A 22,500-nucleotide genomic window follows, 5' to 3' on the forward strand; every position below is an offset into this window, starting at 1 on the left:
TCCTTGTAGGCGGTCATTGTTGGTAATCAGGCCTACCACTGTTGTATCATCGGCAAACTTGATGATTGAGTAGGAGATCAATAGTCAAGTCCATTATTCAAGACCAAGGAAGCTCCACTAATACTTATAGCCTGTTCATTTCTGAACTGTGTGTAGGTGATAGGTGATAGTTCAGAAATTAACATGTAGGATTGGCCTGTGTTCATTTCTGAACTGTGTGTAGGTGATAGGCCAATCCTACATGTTCATTTCTGAACTATGTAGGTGACAGGCCAATCCTACATGTTGATTTCTGAACTGTGTGTAGGTGACAGGCCAATCCTACATGTTCATTTCTGAACTGTGTGTAGGTGACAGGCCCATCCTACATGTTCATTTCTGAACTGTGTGTAGGTGACAGGCCCATCCTACATGTTGATTTCTGAACTGTGTGTAGGTGACAGGCCAATCCTACATGTTCATTTCTGAACTGTGTGTAGGTGACAGGCCAATCCTACATGTTCATTTCTGAACTGTGTGTAGGTGACAGGCCAATCCTACATGTTCATTTCTGAACTGTGTGTAGGTGACAGGCCCATCCTACATGTTGATTTCTGAACTGTGTGTAGGTGACAGGCCAATCCTACATGTTCATTTCTGAACTGTGTGTAGGTGACAGGCCAATCCTACATGTTCATTTCTGAACTGTGTGTAGGTGATAGGCCGAATCCTACATGTTCATTTCTGAACTATCACCTACACACAGTTCAGAAATGAACATGTAGGATTGGCCTGTCACCTACACACAGTTCAGAAATGAACATGTAGGATTGGCCTATCACCTACACACAGTTCAGAAATGAACATAGGCCAATCCTACATGTTTATTTCTGAACTATGTTCATTTCTGAACTGTGTGTAGGTGACAGGCCAATCCTACATGTATCCAGCAGTGCTGGGCATCAAAGACTAATAAAAGAATGAACAGTACATGATGCTGTTCATATGCTTTATTCCTGCACACACAACCATCCTATCCATCTATATCTCTATCCATCCATCCATCCATCCATCCATCCATCCCTCCATCCATCCATCTATACACTACGGTTCAAAAGTTTGGGGTCACTTAGAAATGTCCTTGTTTTTTAAAGAAAAGCACAAACAACTTTCTTCTGAAACTCGTCAGTATATTCTTGTTCTGAGAAATGAAGGCTATTCCATGGGAGAAATTGCCAAGAAACTGAAGATCTCGTACAATGCTGTGTACTGCTCCCTTCACAGAACAGCGCAAACTGGTTCGACCCAGAATAGAAAGAGAGTGGGAGGCCCCGGTGCACAACTGAGCAAGAGGACAAGTACATTAGAGTGTCTAGTTTGACAAATAGGCGCCACACACAAGTACTCAATTGGCAGCTTCATTAAATAGTACCCGCAAAACACCAGTCTCAACGTCAACAATGAAGTGGTGACTCCGGGATGCTGGCAGAGTTACAAAGAAAAAGCCATATCTCAGACTGGCCAATAAAAATTAAGATGGACATAAGAACACAGACACTGGACTGAGGAACTCTGCCTAGAAGTCCAGCATCCCGGAGTGGCCTCTTCACTGTTATATATATATATATAGATGGATAGAGCTATAGATGGATGAATAGATATAGATATCAATGGATGAATGGATGGATGGATAGAGATATATACAGTTGAAGTCGGAAGTTTACATGCATACATACACTTGGGTTGGAATCATCAAAACTTGTTTTTCAACTACTCAACAAATTTCTTGTTAACAAACTATAGTTTTGGCAAGTCGGTTAGGACATCTACTTTGTGCATAACAAGTCATTTTTCCAACAATTGTTTACAGACAGATTATTTCACTGTATCACAATTCCATTGTGTCAGACGTTTACATACACTAAGTTGACTGTGCCTTTAAACAGCTTGGAAAATTCCAGAAAATGATTTCATGAATGACAATGATGGCTTTAGAAGCTTCTGATAGGCTAATTGACATAATTTGAGTCAATTGGAGGTGTACCTGCAAATGTATTAAGGCCTACCTTCAAACTCAGTGCCTCTTTGCTTGACATCATGGGAAAATCAAAAGAAATCAGCCAAGACCTCTGAAAATAAATTGTAGACCTTCACAAGTCTGGTTCATCCTTGGGAGCAATTTCCAAATGCCTGAAGGTACCAAGTTCATCTGTACAAACAATAGTACGCAGGTATAAACACCAGGGGACCACGCAGCCGTCATACCGCTCAGGAAGGAGACGTGTTCTGTCTCCTAGAGATGAGCGTACTTTGGTGCAAAAAGTGCAAATCAATCCCAGAACAACAGCAAAAGACCTTGTGAAGATGCTGGAGGAAACAGGTACAAAAGTATCAACATCCACAGTAAAACAAGTGCTATATCGACATAACCTGAAAGGCTGCTCAGCAAGGAAGAAGCCACTGCTCCAAAACCACCATAAAAAAAGCCAGACTACGGTTCGCAACTGCACATGGGGACAAAGATCGTACTTTTTGGAGAAATGTCCTCTGGTCTGATGAAACAAAAATAGAACTGTTTGGCCATAATGACCATCGTTATGTTTGGAGGAAAAAGGGGGAGGCTTGCAAGCCGAAGAACACCATCCCAACCGTGAAGCACGGGGTGGCAGCATTATGTTGTGGGGGTACTTTGCTGCAGGAGGGTCTGGTGCACTTCCTTATGATGCCATCTATTTTGTGAAGGAAAATGATGTGGATATATTGAAGCAACATCGCAAGACATCAGTCAGGAAGTTAAAGCTTGGTCCCAAATGGGTCTTCCAAATGGACAATGACCCCAAGCATACTTCCAAAGTTGTGGCAAAATGGCTTAAGGACAACAAAGTCAAGGTATTGGAGTGGCCATCACAAAGCTCTGACCTCAATCCTATAGAACATTTGTGGGCAGAACTGAAAAGCGTGTGCAAGCAAGGAGGCCACAAACCTGACTCAGTTACACCAGCTCTGTCAAGAGGAATGGGCCAAAATTCACCCAACTTATTGTGGGAAGCTTGTGGAAGGCTACCCGAAACGTTTGATCCAAGTTAAACAATTTAAAGGCAATGCTACCAAATTCTAATTGAGTGTATGTAAACTTGTGATCGACTGGGAATGTGATGAAAGAAATAAAAGCTGAAATAAATCATTCTCTCTACTATTATTCTGACATTTCACTCTTAAAATGAAGTGGTGATTCTAACTGACCTAAGACAGGGACGTTTTACTAGGATTAAATGTCAGGAATTGTGAAAAACTGAGTTTAAATGTATTTGGCTGAGGAGTATGCAAACTTCCGACTTCAACCGTATATATATATCCATCTCTGTACATCCATCCATCCATCCATCCATCCATCCATCCATCCATCCATCCCTGACTCTTTCTATGTAAGCAACCTTTCGGCTGCAAATAAAGACTTGTCAAGAGTGTTCGTGTTCAGGGGCCTCCAGGGTGGCGCAGTGGTCTAAGGCACTGCATCGCAGTACTAGCTGTGCCACCAGAGATTCTGGGTTCGAGCCCAGGCTCTGTCGCAGCCGGCCGCGACCGGGAGGCTGATGGGACGGCACACAATTGGCCCAGCATCGTCTGGGTTAGGGAGGGTTTGGCCGGCAGGGATATCCTTGTCTCATCGCGCACTAGCGACTCCTGTGTCGGGCCGGGCGCAGTGCATGCTGACCAGGTCGCCAGGTGTACGGTGTTTCCTCCGACACATTGGTGCGGCTGGCTTCCGGGTTGGATGTGCAGTGTGGCTTGGTTGAGTTGTGTTTCGGAGGACGCATGGCTCTCGACCTTCGCCTCTCCAGAGTCCGTACGGGAGTTGCAGCGATGAGACAAGACTGTAACTACTGCCAATTGGATACCACGAAATTGGGGAGAATAAAGGGATAAAATAAAAAAATAAAAAAAATAAAAAGTGTTTGTGTTCTAGTGATGATGCACTGGGTGACTACAGCACAGTACAATACTTTACAGTATAGTATACTACAGCATAATTTCCTCTTCCTCCACCAGGGGATTCAGCATCATTTCCTCCCCATAGAACAGCAATCCCTCTTCCTCCACCAGGGGATTCAGCATCATTTCCTCCCTGCAGAACAGCAGTCCCTCTTCCTCCACCAGGGGATTCAGCATCATTTCCTCCCTGTAGAACAGCAGTCCCTCTTCCTCCACCAAGGGATTCAGCATCATTTCCTCCCCATAGAACAGCAATCCCTCTTCCTCCACCAGGGGATTCAGCATCATTTCCTCCCCATAGAACAGCAATCCCTCTTCCTCCACCAGGGGATTCAGGATCATTTCCTCCCTGTAGAACAGCAGTCCCTCTTCCTCCACCAGGGGATTCAGGATCATTTCCTCCCTGTAGAACAGCAGTCCCTCTTCCTCCACCAGGGGATTCAGCATCATTTCCTCATGCTCTTTTCAATTCAGGTTACTATACTGAATATATTACAAAAAGTACGAGATAAAACATTGGAAGAAATCTCCTTTAAGCCAAATAAATCACAACCAAAATATTGAAGGAGCTCCAGGGTCCTCTGAGACAGTCTGAGATCAGCCTGTCTCAGCTGTCATTAACAGACTGTGGAGTGGTGGAGAGAGTGTGTGTAGTATTCATCTAAAGGTCCTTCTTGCTGCATCTAGCCTTGGTCCACTCTAGTCAACGACATAACGAGATCATTAGCAGCATTAACATCACAGCTACTAAGCAGCGTGTGTGTGTGTGTGTGTGTGTGTCATGCTACAAAAGGCAAAGAAAAAGCACAGAGATGTTGGAGGGGGAGGGAGGAGGGAAAGAGATGGTGAAAAAGACAGAGACGGAGAGCGAACAACAAACACAGAGAACCTAACCATTCCTGTCATCCACCAGACTGCACTCACACATCATTTACTTCCATGACACAACAGAAGAGAAGAAAACATTTGTCACTCCCACCGCCATCTTAAACGCATGTTTAGTGTGTGTATTATATTATGATGAAAAACAACATCAGCGTTCAACATTCACAACCCTGTTAGAAGGTGTGTGTTATAATGATTCATTCCAATCAATCAGCTTTTAATCAGTTTCTCTAATAGCATTCCCATGTTAGATATAGTCCTCCCAGGCTGGTGAGTTACCACTGTAGCTGGCTGCTGTTCCCAGGCTGGTGAGGTACTACTGTAGCTGGCTGCTGTTCCCAGGCTGGTGAGGTACTACTGTAGCTGGCTGCTGTTCCCAGGCTGGTGAGTTACTACTGTAGCTGGCTGCTGTTCCCAGGCTGGTGAGTTACTACTGTAGCTGGCTGCTGTCCCCAGGCTGGTGAGTTACAACTGTAGCTGGCTGCTGTTCCCAGGCTGGTGAGTTACTACTGTAGCTGGCTGCTGTTCCCAGGCTGGTGAGTTACTACTGTAGCTGGCTGCTGTTCCCAGGCTGGTGAGGTACTACTGTAGCTGGCTGCTGTTCCCAGGCTGGTGAGTTACTACTGTAGTTGGCTGCTGTCCCCAGGCTGGTGAGTTACTACTGTAGCTGGCTGCTGTCCCCAGGCTGGTGAGTTACTACTGTAGCTGGCTGCTGTCCCCAGGCTGGTGAGTTACTACTGTAGCTGGCTGCTGTTCCCAGGCTGGTGAGTTACTACTGTAGCTGGCTGCTGTGTTACTACTGTAGCTGGCTGCTGTTCCCAGGCTGGTGAGTTACTACTGTAGTTGGCTGCTGTTCCCAGGCTGGTGAGGTACTACTGTAGCTGGCTGCTGTTCCCAGGCTGGTGAGGTACTACTGTAGCTGGCTGCTGTTCCCAGGCTGGTGAGGTACTACTGTAGCTGGCTGCTGTTCCCAGGCTGGTGAGTTACTACTGTAGCTGGCTGCTGTTCCCAGGCTGGTGAGTTACTACTGTAGCTGGCTGCTGTTCCCAGGCTGGTGAGTTACTACTGTAGCTGGCTGCTGTTCCCAGGCTGGTGAGTTACTAATTTAGCTGGCTGCTGTTTCAGTGTTGGCGGTATAAGAGTCTGTGTAGGACTGTAGGCTGCGGTTGTATAGTCCCTGTGGGGCGTGTGAGTGTGCAAGCTCCAGCACAAATTAGTTGACTCCTCCCTCCCTCCCCCACAGTCATACTGTTCATGATATGATCAGGAAAATTGAGCAGTCTGAAAATGAGAAGGGAGATTGCTTTCTCCTCTCCCTGGTAAGGTAGCGTGTATTATTAGGACCAAGGCTAGATGAGTTGGGACCTGTCTGCAGGTGGGCCCAACAAGCAAACAGTCAAGCCATACTTTTTTAATCAAATATCAACATACAAGGCTCACCCAATCAGAGAATGTGTAACCTACTGCGCAATTGCGTTGATTCCCGCCATTGGTTGATTTGGGTGCATCATGTCCTCTTATCTCATTAACAGCTGTTGTCAAACAGTGAGTCTGGAAAGACCGTTCTCTTCCTCAGTGAATTCTACTAGATGAAAAGCCAAAATGAGTATAACATCCTCACATTTAAAGCATACCTGATTGTTTAAATTTCACACTATAAAAACGTTCTATTCTCGAAAACCTAAAATGCCTACTATTTAGAATGCAAGTATGGGAATTGGGACACGGCCAATGTGTTTGTTTTTGTTTCGCATTTGATGTGTGTATTTTTGTCATTCAGAGCTCATCTGTAAAAAGAGGCCTTGGTCTCAGTTTGACTCCCTGATAAAATACAGGTACCATAAGTCTGCTAAAGGGATGGGGCTGGAGACAGTGTTAGATAGTGCTCTATACATTACAGTACTCAGTCTCTCCTAGTACTGTGACAGGCTCAAGGTTTCGGTATTGTGTCTAAGGTTCAATCTGACATTTTTGTCAAATAGGAGTTAGTCCCATAGGAGTTAGTCCCATATACATATACAGATGGTTCTTGAAAAAGTACTAGACTAGAAAGTTCCATCTGCATAAACCCCAATGCAAGCCAATCAAAAGCCTGAACAAATACAGACAGACCAATCAGAACAACACGTCTTTGCCAGTAAAAAGTGAACATGTCTAAAAACTGGACTGTGTCAGATCGGACCTTACGGCTCTGGAATATCAATCTGGGTTCAACCTTAAAAGGTTCTATCTGCAATTGCACCCCTCTAAAAATGATATATCTACAAATGTCTCAGGATTTTGATACTCTGCACTTTGATACTCTGCACTAGGAACCTTTAAGGTGAGGACCTTAATGGGTTATGAAAGAAGAAGTCACTACAAAACAGTTCTTAGATCTGGGATTTGAAAACTTTGATTCTCAATATCGCCGAACTATGCTTTGAATAGATAGAACCTCGTCAAATCAAATCACATGTTATTGGTCACATACATATGTAGCGAAATGCTTATAGTCCCAACGTCACACAGTGGCAGGCCACATCTAACACTTCTAGACTGTCCCTGTCACCAGAGGAAGGGCTGGAGCATCCAGGAGAGGTAACAGGGGAGCCCAGCAAAACATGAAAAGCTCCCCCTAGGAGGGATGCATCACTGATGTGATCTTCCTGTCCGGGTTGGCGCCCCCCTCGGGTTCGGGCCGTGGGGGAGATCTTCATGGGCTATACTCGGCCTTGTCTCAGGGTAGTAAGTTGGTGGTTTGAAGATATCCCTCTAGTGGTGTGGGGGCTTTTTACTCACTCAATCACCTTGTCCCGGACCTGCTGTTTTCAACTCTCTCTGTAACTCTGCAATGAAAAGCCAACTGACATTTACTCCTGATGTGCTGACCTGTTGCACCCTCTACAACCACTGTGATTGTTATTATTTGACCCTGCTGGTCATCTATGAACATTTGAAAATCTTGGCCATGTTCTGTTATAATCTCCACCCACCACAGCCAGAAGAGGACTGGCCACCCCTCAGAGCCTGGTTCCTCTCTAGGTTTCTTCCTAGGTTCCTGCCTTTCTAGAGAGTGTTTTCTAGCCACCGTGCTTCTACATCTGCATTGCTTGCAGTTTGGGGTTTTAGGCTGGGTTTCAGTATAGCACTTTGTAAACATCGGCTGATGTAAAAAGGGCTTTATAAATACATTTGATTGATTTAAATAAATGTTATTGATGGTCCCTGAACAGCTTCCGCATCACGTCTCACAGCAGCAGTGTCAGGCTCCAGCTTTAGTATCGATCAGTTGGATGTCTCCTAACCCTGATAGTTATGGCTGGCTATCCCTCACCACAGGCCTTACACTAACTCTGGAATCACACATTTACAAGAGCAGACCTGCTACAGCTACCAAACCTGCTTTTACAGAGCGTTCAGCCCAACCCTGTGGGCTGAGCTACAGTAACAGGGGACCTGAGCAGAGTGTTTCAATCACTGATACATGCCAGAGTCTCACACACACACACACACAGAGAGAGAAAAAAAGCTGAGTGAGGGTTTCAAAACAGGACAAGTAAACAGTTTGTTTTCTTACTTCCTGTGTGTGTGTGTGCCTGTGTGCTACACCTGCATTGTGTGTGCCGTGCTTCTACACCTGCATTGCTTGCTGTTTGGGGTTTTAGGCTGGGTTTCTGTACAGCACTTTGAGATATCAGCTGATGTAAGAAGGGCTATATAAATACATTTGATTTGAGTACTGTGTCCTCTCTCTCCCTGCTACACTCAGCTCAGAGCAGCACTGTGTCCACGGTTCTCCAATACTCTCCACCCTCAGTCCTGGCCCTGTGTGCATCTAAACAGCATCTAAAGCTAGCCATCAGCCTGGTGGAGCTGTACTACCAACTAACCATCTAAAGCTAGCCATCAGCCTGGTGGAGCTGTATTACCAACTAACCATCTAAAGCTAACCATCAGCCTGGTGGAACTGTACTACCAACTAACCATCTAAAGCTAACCATCAGCCTGGTGGAGCTGTACTACCAACTAACCATCTAAAGCTAACCATCAGCCTGGTGGAGCTGTACTACCAACTAACCATCTAAAGCTAACCATCAGCCTGGTGGAACTGTACTACCAACTAACCATCTAAAGCTAGCCATCAGCCTGGTGGAGCTGTACTACCAACTAACCATCTAAAGCTAACCATCAGCCTGGTGGAGCTGTACTACCAACTAACCATCTAAAGCTAACAATCAGCCTGGTGGAGCTGTACTACCAACTAACCATCTAAAGCTAACCATCAGCCTGGTGGAACTGTACTACCAACTAACCATCTAAAGCTAGCCATCAGCCTGGTGGAACTGTACTACCAACTAACCATCTAAAGCTAACCATCAGCCTGGTGGAGCTGTACTACCAACTAACCATCTAAAGCTAACCATCAGCCTGGTGGAGCTGTACTACCAACTAACCATCTAAAGCTAACCATCAGCCTGGTGGAACTGTACTACCAACTAACCATCTAAAGCTAGCCATCAGCCTGGTGGAGCTGTACTACCAACTAACCATCTAAAGCTAACCATCAGCCTGGTGGAGCTGTACTACCAACTAACCATCTAAAGCTAACAATCAGCCTGGTGGAGCTGTACTACCAACTAACCATCTAAAGCTAACCATCAGCCTGGTGGAACTGTATTACCAACTAACCATCTAAAGCTAACCATCAGCCTGGTGGAACTGTATTACCAACTAACCATCTAAAGCTAACCATCAGCCTGGTGGAGCTGTACTACCAACTAACCATCTAAAGCTAGCCATCAGCCTGGTGGAGCTGTATTACCAACTAACCATCTAAAGCTAACCATCAGCCTGGTGGAACTGTACTACCAACTAACCATCTAAAGCTAGCCATCAGCCTGGTGGAGCTGTACTACCAACTAACCATCTAAAGCTAACCATCAGCCTGGTGGAGCTGTACTACCAACTAACCATCTAAAGCTAACCATCAGCCTGGTGGAGCTGTATTACCAACTAACCATCTAAAGCTAACCATCAGCCTGGTGGAGCTGTACTACCAACTAACCATCTAAAGCTAACCATCAGCCTGGTGGAACTGTACTACCAACTAACCATCTAAAGCTAGCCATCAGCCTGGTGGAACTGTACTACCAACTAACCATCTAAAGCTAGCCATCAGCCTGGTGGAACTGTACTACCAACTAACCATCTAAAGCTAACCATCAGCCTGGTGGAACTGTATTACCAAGACCATCAGACTGTTAACCAACTAACCATCTAAAGCTACCTAAGATGGCACAAACAGACCTGGACTGAGGTGAGCAAAAGTGTGTGTTGACCCCTTTATCCCTTGCTTGTGTGTGAGAGTGAGTGAGCGAGAGCAGTTGTGTGTCCATGTGTCTGTCCGTGTGTGCGTGCATCCATGCGTGTAGCCGTGTGTGTGTGTGTGTGTGTGTGTGTGTGTGTGTGTGTGTGTGTGTGTGTGTGTGTGTGTGTGCGTATGCGTGCGTCCTTCCATAGAGACTGACCTGCATCTCCTTCTCTCCGTACTTGGAGGGGTTCTTGCTGCCCTGGCTCTTCCTGCGGAGTTTCTTCAGCTCAGCCTGACACTTCTCCAGACTCTCTCCCTTACTCTTGTGCTCCACTTGGTACTTCTTCAACGCAGCCTGAAGGGGGCAGGAGAGCGCACACAGAAAGTTAGTTTATCAACAATGGGGAGAACAAGTTGCCCTTTTAGAGTTTACCTTAGGTCAGTGTCTAGGGGGCAATGTCACTCTATATCGATCTGTCATAGAGTATGTAAGAAGTTGCCCTTTTAGAGTTGGCCAAAAGCTTGTCTCTCTAAGACCCTGTGTGAACTATCTATTAGCCTCCTGAAGCCCTGTCATCTTAACTGTCTGAGCACATCTCAACAGCTGTCTATCATGTGGCAGTGCTGGAGACAGACCATTACGGGAGGGCTAATCAGGATTACCATGATGTGTGTGTGTGTGTGTTGATCCTCCCTCACATTAACTTGAATACGTTATCTCCCACTCCCAGCCTAGCCAGATCCAGTCATCTGATCTATTCCATGACTAACACATGTGATTCAACTCATCAAGCGCTTGATGATTAGCTGACCAGCTGAATCAGGATCACACAGTGTGGAACGGGGGGGAGACTCTTGAAGAGGTTTTGGGAAACACCTTTAATGGATAGAGATAATGTGGACTTTGTACTGGTCTCCCACTAGCAATCTATATGGGAACTTTGTCCAGCGGATTGGTAATCTATGGTAAGTTCTCCTGTTCAACCGTTTAGCATTTCAGGAACTTGTCCAAGCCCTGACATCTAGGAGTGATTGAGAGCAGTTGTAAAATGCTGGTCAAGTAATACTTTTTCAGACAGAAAGAGAGATTTTATTTATTTATTTTATTTCACCTTTATTTAACCAGGTAGGCAAGTTGAGAACAAGTTCAAGATAAGTCAAGGAAGCCTGGTTTGTTGTAAAGTAAGCCTATTGTACTTTATATTGGTATGAGAGGATGAATCGTTCATTTCTCACAGGCAAACGGTACTTGTTGAAGACTTGCTGCTATAGCAACTCTGTGCTTTTGTCTTGATGATAAAATGTAACGTGTAGCCTACAAACGAGACAATAACCCCTTTAATTGTCTGCACATACAGACCTGTGAAACGTTGCATTATTCAATAGTGTAATATGTTTTAGAATAAAAGTGTGTCATTGTTGAATTGTTTGTGCTTAGTGGCTAGTGGCACCTGTGGTATTTGTGCTCAGTTTGAGCTGCGGACCAAGTCACAACGAAAGGGAAGGCAAGGGTGTAATGTGAAAAGTAGAATTCTCCTTCACCACCCCGTTCCTCAGACTCTCCTTCATGTCTCATAGTGGGAAAAGGGACGAGGTCTTTAGGTGGCTTTAATTTGTTCATGTTGTTTACCCCCTACCCCTTTTCAGATATACCAAAAAGAAGCTCTAAAAATGCAGGCCTGGTAAATGAGTGGGATTTTGTCTGAATATGAGTGAGTGAGAGAGAGAGAGACAGAGACAGAGACAGAGACAGAGACAGAGAGAGAGAGAGAGAGTGAGAGAGAGAGAGACGGAGAGAGAGATTCCTCCATGGGGAGTAGTGTAGCTACAACAACTTTCCTTCCTGATGGAAAATGTCTGTTTTTCCTGAAATGACTCGCAAGCGACATTAATAATTCACAAAGCAAAACCATTGCTGATGCCATTTTTTTTAAAGGAATTCATTACTGTGAACGGATGGCATTTTAATACCCAGAACAGCAGTCTAAGGCTTGGTTCCAAATGGCACCCTATTCCCTATACCAGGGGTACTGTGTGTGTGTGTGTGTTTTCCTATTGAAAAAAAGAAGCATCAGAAGATTAGAGAACCAATTGATCGTTGATCTCTTATCAGTCTAAAGGAACATGAGCTGTACTACCGGTCTATAGCGGCATTAAAACAGAGGGTCATTGTGGGAATAGCCTCCAGTTACTACAGAATGAGGCATATTTCAGCATCAGCTATTGGCAGGGTTTGGTTTGAACCCGGTTTCATAAGAGTTCCCAGAACACTCACTGGCCGCATCCCAAATGGCATCCTATTGCCTATACAGTGCACTACTTTTAACCAGAACACTATTGATCTTGGTCAACAGTAGTGCACTACATAGGGAAAGGGGTGGTACACACTGGGAGGTACACACTGTTGCCCACAGAACAGTGTGACAGAGAGAGAAAAAAAATTGACTTAAAAATAATAATAGAATTCTAAGAAAGACAGACCACAGACTGCCGGACAGAACAGAGACAAACAAGCTATGAGTAGGAGAGGGCTGCTGGAGGGCAATCTGGATGTCCACACAGAGAAACAGATAGAAACCTTTCTTACATTTGTATACGATCACGTCTCTCTATTGTGCATGGGAATACTTGGGAACAGATTTCTTAAAATAAAATCACTTGGAGATGTTTTTCTGGTGTTTTTACAGTCTTACAGTATTTCCAACAATGAACATAAAAATAAATATACTACTTTTTTGGGTTCAGATAGAAACCCTGTGGGCCGCCAGTTGGGGAACCCTGGTGTAGCATACCAACAGTCTAATGCTATAACTAGCATACCCAACAGTCTAATGCTATAACTAGCATACCCAACAGTCTAATGCTATAACTAGCATACCCAACAGTCTAATGCTATAACTAGCATACCCAACAGGCTAATGCTACAACTAGCATACCAACAGGCTAATGCTACAGCTAGTACAATGGTGTATGATGATGACAACACCACCTCGTTCCCCTAACCTGCAGCACAGACACACTGCTGCTCCTCCACATGGAGTTGGCTGGCTGCAGCTCGCTCACAGCCCACTCATTCTAAGTATATCACTCCTGCTGCTTCAGACTACAATGCATGCTGCAGGAAATGTTAGGTTGTAATTTTCTCTTTGCTTATTGGTTATGTAGTTTCTAAATATCCTAAAGAGTTGTTTTCTCAAAAGCTTCATTTTCAGGAAAAGGAGCCTTACTGTTTAAATGGAGGTCCAGAGTAAGAACACCAAACACTTTGGCAAAGACATGGTCTGAATAACTGTGGTGGTGACGGGGGACAGTAGGTGAAAGACAGACATGGTCTGAATAACTGTGGTGCTGACGGGGGACAGTAGGTGAAAGACAGACATGGTCTGAATAACTGTGGTGCTGACGGGGGACAGTAGGTGAAAGTCAGACATGGTCTGAATAACTGTGGTGCTGACGGGGGACAGTAGGTGAAAGACAGACATGGTCTGAATAACTGTGGTGCTGACGGGGGACAGTAGGTGAAAGACAGACATGGTCTGAATAACTGTGGTGGTGACGGGGGACAGTAGGTGAAAGACAGACATGGTCTGAATAACTGTGGTGCTGACGGGGGACAGTAGGTGAAAGTCAGACATGGTCTGAATAACTGTGGTGCTGACGGGGGACAGTAGGTGAAAGACAGACATGGTCTGAATAACTGTGGTGCTGACGGGGGACAGTAGGTGAAAGTCAGACATGGTCTGAATAACTGTGGTGCTGACGGGGGACAGTAGGTGAAAGACAGACATGGTCTGAATAACTGTGGTGCTGACGGGGGACAGTAGGTGAAAGACAGACATGGTCTGAATAACTGTGGTGGTGAAGGTGGACAGTAGGTGAAAGACAGACATGGTCTGAATAACTGTGGTGGTGAAGGTGGACAGTAGGTGAAAGACAGACATGGTCTGAATAACTGTGGTGCTGACGGGGGACAGTAGGTGAAAGACAGACATGGTCTGAATAACTGTGGTGCTGAAGGTGGACAGTAGGTGAAAGACAGACATGGTCTGAATAACTGTGGTGCTGAAGGTGGACAGTAGGTGAAAGACAGACATGGTCTGAATAACTGTGGTGCTGAAGGTGGACAGTAGGTGAAAGACAGACATGGTCTGAATAACTGTGGTGCTGAAGGTGGACAGTAGGTGAAAGACAGACATGGTCTGAATAACTGTGGTGCTGAAGGTGGACAGTAGGTGAAAGTCAGACATGGTCTGAATAACTGTGGTGCTGACGGGGGACAGTAGGTGAAAGACAGACATGGTCTGAATAACTGTGGTGCTGATGGGGGACAGTAGGTGAAAGACAGACATGGTCTGAATAACTGTGGTGGTGAAGGTGGACAGTAGGTGAAAGACAGACATGGTCTGAATAACTGTGGTGGTGAAGGTGGACAGTAGGTGAAAGACAGACATGGTCTGAATAACTGTGGTGCTGACGGGGGACAGTAGGTGAAAGACAGACATGGTCTGAATAACTGTGGTGCTGACGGGGGACAGTAGGTGAAAGACAGACATGGTCTGAATAACTGTGGTGCTGACGGGGGACAGTAGGTGAAAGACAGACATGGTCTGAATAACTGTGGTGCTGATGGGGGACAGTAGGTGAAAGGGTAGCTGTTCAAACGCAAAGTGTGTTTGTGTGTTTGGGCCGGGATGATAATCGTTAGTATGTTGGGAAGGAAACAGAAAACAAAGCGGATTTAACTTCTTAAGGAAAACAGCCCTAATGTTGGAAACAAACATTATTATGTTGTCATCCAGAGTCCTGTATTTTCCCCCAAGCTACAGCACACAATATTCTACAGCAGGTTTTTAAAAGGAACAAAGAGTTAAATCTGCTTTGATACTGATATCGTCACAGCCCTAGTGGGGGTGTGTGTGTGGTTCAGTCATTTAGTCAGATGCTCACCGTCAGGTAACGAGCATCCAGCTCAACCTTCTTCTCCAGCTCAGACAGCAGCTCGTTGTGGAAAGACTTCAGCTGCATGGACGGACAGATGGAGAGATTGAGGGGTGTAGAGAAGCTCAGGGTTAATGGTGACATCACTCTCACAGCAGAAAACACTTAGGACCAGGTGTTCATCCTGACCATGTGATCATATAAAGGAACATGATATATTCTAAGCCTTATAATAACACAAATACATGCTTATAACGCTGGTTTTACAATAGCTGTTTTTTTCTATACATCGGCAGGACAGAACAGCAGCTTCGGGTAAGCTCAGGGGAGGGGGCGTGTGTCTTTATTAACAACAGCTGGTGTCCAATATTATGGAAGTCTCCAGGTTCTGCTCGCCTGAATTACAATACCTCATGATAAGCTGTAGACCTTACTATTTACCGAGAGAGTTTATCTATATTTTTCGTAGCCATCCATTTACCACCACAAACCGATGCTGGCACTAAGACCACACTCAACAAGCTGTATAACCCAAACCCTCCCCTAAGCAAACAAGAAAATGCTCACCCAAAGACAGCGCTCCTGTTGCCCGGTGATTTTATTTTATTTTAGAATTTTTTACTTTTATCCCTTTATTCTCCCCAATTTCGTGGTATCCAATTGGTAGTTACAGTCTTGTCTCATCGCTGCAACTCCCGTATTGACTCGGGAGAGGTGAAGGTCGAGAGCCATGCGTCCTCCGAAACACGACCCAACCAAGCCGCACCCGCTTAATCCGGAAGCCAGCCACACCAATGTGTCGGAGGAAACACCGTACACCTGGTGACCGTGTCAGCGTGCAATCTCCCGGCCCACCACAGGAGTCGCTAGAGCGCAATGGGACAAGGACAAACCCTCCCCTAACCTGGACAACGCTGGGCCAATTGTGCGCCGCCCCATGGGTCTCCCGGTCGCGGCCGGCAGCGACAGAGCCCAACTCGAACCAGGATCTCTAGTGGCACAGCTATCAACTACGATGCAGTGCCTTAGACCACTGGCCCACTCGAGAATCCGGCGATTTTAATACAGGAAAACTGAAATCTGTTTTACCTAATTTCTACCAGCATGTCACCTGTGCAACCAGAAGCGGAAACTCTAGACCACCTTTACTCCACACAGAGACACATACAAAGCTCTCCGTCAGTCTCCATTTGTCAAATCTGACCATAACTCTGTCCTCCTGATTCCTGCTTACAAGCAAAAACTCAAAGAGGAAGTACCAGTGACTTGTGCAATACAGAAGTGGTCCGATGAAGCGGATGCTAAGCTACAGGACTGTTTCACTAGAACAGACTGGAATATGTTCTGGGATTTATCCGATGGCATTGAGAAGTTTACCACATCAATCACCAGCTTCATTAATAAATGTGTCGACAACGTCGACTCCAGTGACCGTACGTACATATCCCAACCAGAAGCCATGGATTACAGGCAAAATCCGCACTGAGCTAAAGGCTAGAGCTGTCGCTTTCAAGGAGAGGGACACTAATGCGGACACATAAGAAATCCCGTTACGCCCTCTGACAAACCATCAAACAGGCAAAGGGTCAATACAGGACCAAGATCAAATCCTACTAAACCGTCTCTGACGTCAGATGTGGCAGGGCTTGCAAACTATCACGCATTACAAAGGGAAACCCAGCCGTGAGCTGCCCGATGACGCAAGCCTACCAGACGAGCTAAATACCTTCTATGCTCGCCTCGAGGCAAGCAACACTGAACCATGCATGAGAGCACCAGCTGTTCCAGACAACTGTGTGATCACGCTCGCTGTAGCCAATGTGAGTAAGATCTTGAAACAGGTTAACATTAACAGGGCCAGACGGATTACCATGATGCATACTCGGCGCATGCGCTGACCAGCTGGCAAGTGTCTTCACTGACATTTTCAACCTCTCCCTGACCCAGTCTGTAATACCTACATGTTTCAAGCAGACCACCATAGTCCCTGTGCCCAAGAACACCACGGTAACCAGTCTAAATGACTATCGCCCCGTAGCACTCACATCTGTAGCCATGAACTTCTTTGAAAGACTTGTCATGGCTCACATCAACACCATCATCCCAGACACCCTGGACCCACTCCAATTTGCGTACCTCCCCAACAGATGACGCAATCTCTACTTTACTCCACACTGCCCTTTCCCACCTGGACAGAAGGAACACCTACATGAGAATGCTGTTCTTAGACTACAGCTCAGCATTTAAATCAAAGTTATTTGACCTCTATTCCTACAGTAAACCATCTCCTCTAGCAATCTGCTTATGATTGTGTCATAAAGTCCTTATGAAGGTTCATATACCCACCATCTCCTCCAGCTGTACTTGGATCTGTCTGTGGACCTCCGCCATCTGAAACAGCACGTCCCCTAAAGAGAAACACACAGAGCAGATGTCAACAAACATCCCTCACTACAGACAGGGGAGAGAGGGAGGAAAAGAGCGAGAGAGAGTGGGAAGAGAGAGTGAGAGAGTGGGGAGAGAGCGAGAGGAGAGCAAGAAAGCGAGTGAGAGGAGAGAGAGAGCAAGAGAGGGGAGAGAGAGAGAGCAGGAGAGGGGAGAGAGAGAGCAGGAGAGGGGAGAGAGAGAGCAGGAGAGGGGAGAGAGAGAGCAGGAGAGGGGAGAGAGAGAGCAGGAGAGGGGAGAGAGAGAGCAGGAGAGGGGAGAGAGAGAGCAGGAGAGGGGAGAGAGAGCAAGAGAGACCCCAGTGTGCAGAGAGCCCATGCAGCAACACAACGACACAACAGACGCACTAACAGAGAGGACAGACTGGTAGCCAGGATGGTGCATGGTGGAACATTGGATGTCTCAACAGGAAACACATTTAACAGATAAATAAAATACAATGACACATTAAACAAGACAGAAAGGAAAGGAGGAGGGAAGGAAATGATGCAAATAAACGAGAAGGACATCTTCTAAAGAAGTTGTAGTGAAAGAAAGCACTTCAAAAAGGGGTACAAGCAAAAAAGATATATTATTCAAACTTTATATAACTGCTGGTGTTTTATGTGGAGATCAAACTTATTGCCTTGGTTGGTTTATCTTTATATTGGCAATATGACAAGTAAATAAATAAAAACCAGCTAATCTCCAAACGAAAGAGGAGTAAAAGAGAGAACTAAAGAAGGAGAGGAGAGGGAGAGTCATGCAGCCAGTGGAAGATTTGTCCTGGTGTTTTTAATATACCTACATGCTGCCTCTTCTGATTGTGCAATGCATTGTAAAGAAAAGGAACAAAATATCTAGATTGAGAAAAGGACAGAGCGGAGACCTCGAGAGACAGAAATACAGAGAGAGAGCGAGAGAGAGAGAAAAAGAAAGAAAAAGAGAGAGACATGACAGAGAGGATGGAAACAGGATCCCATTACCAAGTCCAAACCCTCCTTTAGCAAACACCAGAGGACTATGGACTAGACTAAACAAAGTTTCTAGTCTAAATACACATGGGTAAAATAGTCAGACCCAAAGTGAATTTGTGATTAAAGCAAAGCCATTTATAATGGAAATACATTTTCAAATAGCACATTTATTAAATATGTGTGAAATATGTGTAAAGAACCTCTACCACAAAGTCAAGACTAGTTTTATTGTTCTGTGTTTGATGACCCTTTACTAAAGAGTCTAAGTCTTCAAACCTTGGAAATCTTTTAGGTCTTCTGTTGTAAACAACGTGCCACGCCTGTTGAGGAAATCCTGGGTTGTACTCCGTAGGAATAAAATTAAACCGATCTCAGTTCTAATGTTAAGATTCTGGTTGATCTGAGTTTTTACCCGTGGGGTTTAGACTGGTCTGTATCTCATCAGACAGAACGTATCAGTGGGGTTTAGACTGGTCTGTATCTCATCAGACAGAATGTATCAGTGGGGTTTAGACTGGTCTGTATCTCATCAGACAGAACGTATCAGTGGGGTTTAGACTGGTCTGCATCTCATCAGACAGAACGTATCAGTGGGGTTTAGACTGGTCTGTATCTCATCAGACAGAATGTATCAGTGGGGTTTAGACTGGTCTGCATCTCATCAGACAGAACGTATCAGTGGGGTTTAGACTGGTCTGTATCTCATCAGACAGAACGTATCAGTGGGGTTTAGACTGGTCTGCATCTCATCAGACAGAACATATCAGTGGGGTTTAGACTGGTCTGTATCTCATCAGACAGAACATATCAGTGGGGTTTAGACTGGTCTGCATCTCATCAGACAGAATGTATCAGTGGGGTTTAGACTGGTCTGCTATCATCAGACAGAATGTATCAGTGGGGTTTAGACTGGTCTGTATCTCATCAGACAGAATGTATCAGTGGGGTTTAGACTGGTCTGTATCGAGAGAAGAGAACAGAGTACTGGCTACACACACTGAAGACAGACAGATATCTCAAGAAACAACAGCAAACAGAGCAGCAAAGCAGAGTGGGTTGTTATATAGAGGAGGGAGACCACAGTAGAACTGCTCATTCTAACCCTGTAGAGGGAGAGAGATCACAGTAGAACTACTCATTCTAACCCTGTAGAGGGAGAGAGATCACAGTAGAACTACTCATTCTACACCTGTAGAGGGAGGGAGATCACAGTAGAACTACTCATTCTACACCCTGTAGAGGGAGAGAGATCACAGTATAACTACTCATTCTACACCCTGTAGAGGGAGATCACAGTAGAACTACTCATTCTACACCTGTAGAGGGAGATCACAGTAGAACTACTCATTCTACACCCTGTAGAGGGAGATCACAGTAGAACTACTCATTCTACACCCTGTAGAGGGAGATCACAGTAGAACTGCTCATTCTACACCCTGTAGAGGGAGATCACAGTAGAACTGCTCATTCTAACCCTGTAGAGGGGAGATCACAGTAGAACTGCTCATTCTAACCCTGTAGAGGGAGATCACAGTAGAACTGCTCATTCTAACCCTGTAGAGGGAGATCACAGTAGAACTGCTCATTCTAACCCTGTAGAGGGGGAGATCACAGTAGAACTGCTCATTCTACACCCTGTAGAGGGGGAGATCACAGTAGAACTGCTCATTCTACACCCTGTAGAGGAGTGAGGGAGATCACAGTAGAACTACTCATTCTACACCCTGTAAAGGGAGAGAGATCACAGTAGAACTACTCATTCTACACCTGTAAAGGGAGAGAGATCACAGTAGAACTACTCATTCTACACCTGTAGAGGGAGAGAGATCACAGTAGAACTACTCATTCTACACCTGTAAAGGGAGAGAGATCACAGTAGAACTACTCATTCTAACCCTGTAGAGGAGGGAGGGAGAACACAGTAGAACTACTCATTCTAACCCTGTAGAGGGAGGGAGAACACAGTAGAACTACTCATTCTACACCCTGTAGAGGGAGAGAGATCACAGTAGAACTACTCATTCTAACCCTGTAGAGGGAGAGAGATCACAGTAGAACTACTCATTCTACACCTGTAGAGGGAGAGAGATCACAGTAGAACTACTCATTCTACACCTGTAGAGGGAGATCACAGTAGAACTACTCATTCTACACCTGTAGAGGGAGAGAGATCACAGTAGAACTACTCATTCTACACCTGTAGAGGGAGAACACAGTAGAACTACTCATTCTAACCCTGTAGAGGGAGAACACAGTAGAACTACTCATTCTAACCCTGTAGAGGGAGGAGACACAGTAGAACTACTCATTCTAACCCTGTAGAGGGAGGGAGAACACAGTAGAACTACTCATTCTAACCCTGTAGAGGGAGAGAGATCACAGTAGAACTACTCATTCTACACCTGTAGAGGGAGGAGATCACAGTAGAACTACTCATTCTACACCCTGTAGAGGAGGGAGAGAGATCACAGTATAACTACTCATTCTAACCCTGTAGAGGAGGGAGGGAGAACACAGTAGAACTACTCATTCTACACCCTGTAGAGGGAGGGAGAACACAGTAGAACTACTCATTCTACACCTGTAGAGGGGAGAGACACAGTATAACTACTCATTCTACACCCTGTAGAGGAGGGAGGGAGAACACAGTAGAACTACTCATTCTACACCCTGTAGAGGGAGAGAGATCACAGTATAACTACTCATTCTACACCCTGTAGAGGAGGGAGGGAGAACACAGTAGAACTACTCATTCTAACCCTGTAGAGGGAGGGAGAACACAGTAGAACTACTCATTCTAACCCTGTAGAGGGAGGGAGAACACAGTAGAACTACTCATTCTAACCCTGTAGAGGGAGGGAGATCACAGTAGAACTACTCATTCTAACCCTGTAGAGGGAGAACACAGTAGAACTACTCATTCTAACCCTGTAGAGGGAGATCACAGTAGAACTACTCATTCTAACCCTGTAGAGGGAGAACACAGTAGAACTACTCATTCTAACCCTGTAGAGGGAGAACACAGTAGAACTACTCGTTCTCTGAAAGTAAAAACAGAGTTACAGATAGTCACAGAAACAGGGCATGTTTTGATTGTCTGTCCATACTCATGTGATTAGCTAAGTTGTAGTTGTAACCTAGAGCCTTGGTATTGTGGTTTATAAACAGAAATCTAAACTGTATTTCAGGTAGACTGATTAGATTGAATGGTGTACCAGGTAGACTGATTAGATTGAATGGTGTACCAGGTAGACTGATTAGATTGAATGGTGTACCAGGTAGACTGATTAGATTGAATGGTGTACCAGGTAGACTGATTAGATTGAATGGTGTACCAGGTAGACTGATGGTCTCTCAGGTAGACTGATGTTTTATTCTTCTTTGTGTGTTTGAAAGACCAAGTGCTGGACCTCCTCTCCTCTCCAGATGAGGGAAGATGAAGGAGAGGAGACAAGGAGAGAGTGCCTGAGTGTGAAACCCACTGAGCGCGCGCGCGCGCGCGCGCGCGCGCTGTCTGTCTGTCTGTCTGTCTGTCTGTCTGTCTGTCTGTCTGTCTGTCTGTCTGTCTGTCTGAGCAGAGGAAGCGTTTCTAAGACTATGGAGATGTTTCCTGAGTGAGTGTTACAACACTGATCGTCTGTCAATCCAAGAAGCACAAGAGCAGGCCATAACATTCTGTCAGGCAGGCAGCTCCCGACACGCAGGCCTGCTAAGCCGATTACAGATAATACTGATCCCCTGATCACAGCCCCCAGGGGCTTAGGGAGCCGAGCATTCTGTTGGTCGGGTCTTAGTGGCTGGATCAATTAACAAATGGGTAGCTATTGGAGGGATGGCCATACACACACCATGACAACATTGTCACACACACCCACAGTACTCCCCCGTTTCACTCGGTTTAATTTTATTCCTACGGAGTACAACCCAGGATTTCCTCAACAGGCGTGGCACGTTGTTTACAACAGAAGACCTACATGATGAAGGGGAAATATGTTGCATGATGTTTTGGAA

The 22,500-nt window shown here is 45.4% G+C and overlaps 1 protein-coding gene across 3 annotated transcripts in view; it reads right to left on the reverse strand.

The window, feature by feature from the left end:
- LOC106601470 (BAR/IMD domain-containing adapter protein 2) overlaps positions 1–22,500 on the reverse strand; it is a 139,873-nt gene that overhangs the window by 32,172 nt on the left and 85,201 nt on the right. For all 3 annotated transcript variants that reach the window (XR_014391726.1, XR_014391727.1, XM_082972888.1), the window contains exons 4-6: positions 17,435–17,496; positions 15,098–15,169; positions 10,368–10,505 (exon numbers count right to left, since the gene is read on the reverse strand). Coding sequence is in view for 1 of the 3 variants with exons in the window: in XM_082972888.1 (XP_082829014.1) it covers positions 10,368–10,505; positions 15,098–15,169; positions 17,435–17,496 (272 nt within the window). In the remaining 2 variants the exon portion in view is untranslated. The remainder of the gene's footprint in view (positions 1–10,367; positions 10,506–15,097; positions 15,170–17,434; positions 17,497–22,500) is intronic.

Source organism: Salmo salar, chromosome 03, assembly GCF_965601325.2.
Source record: "Salmo salar chromosome 03, fSalSal1, whole genome shotgun sequence".
NCBI classification, from domain to species: domain Eukaryota; kingdom Metazoa; phylum Chordata; class Actinopteri; order Salmoniformes; family Salmonidae; genus Salmo; species Salmo salar.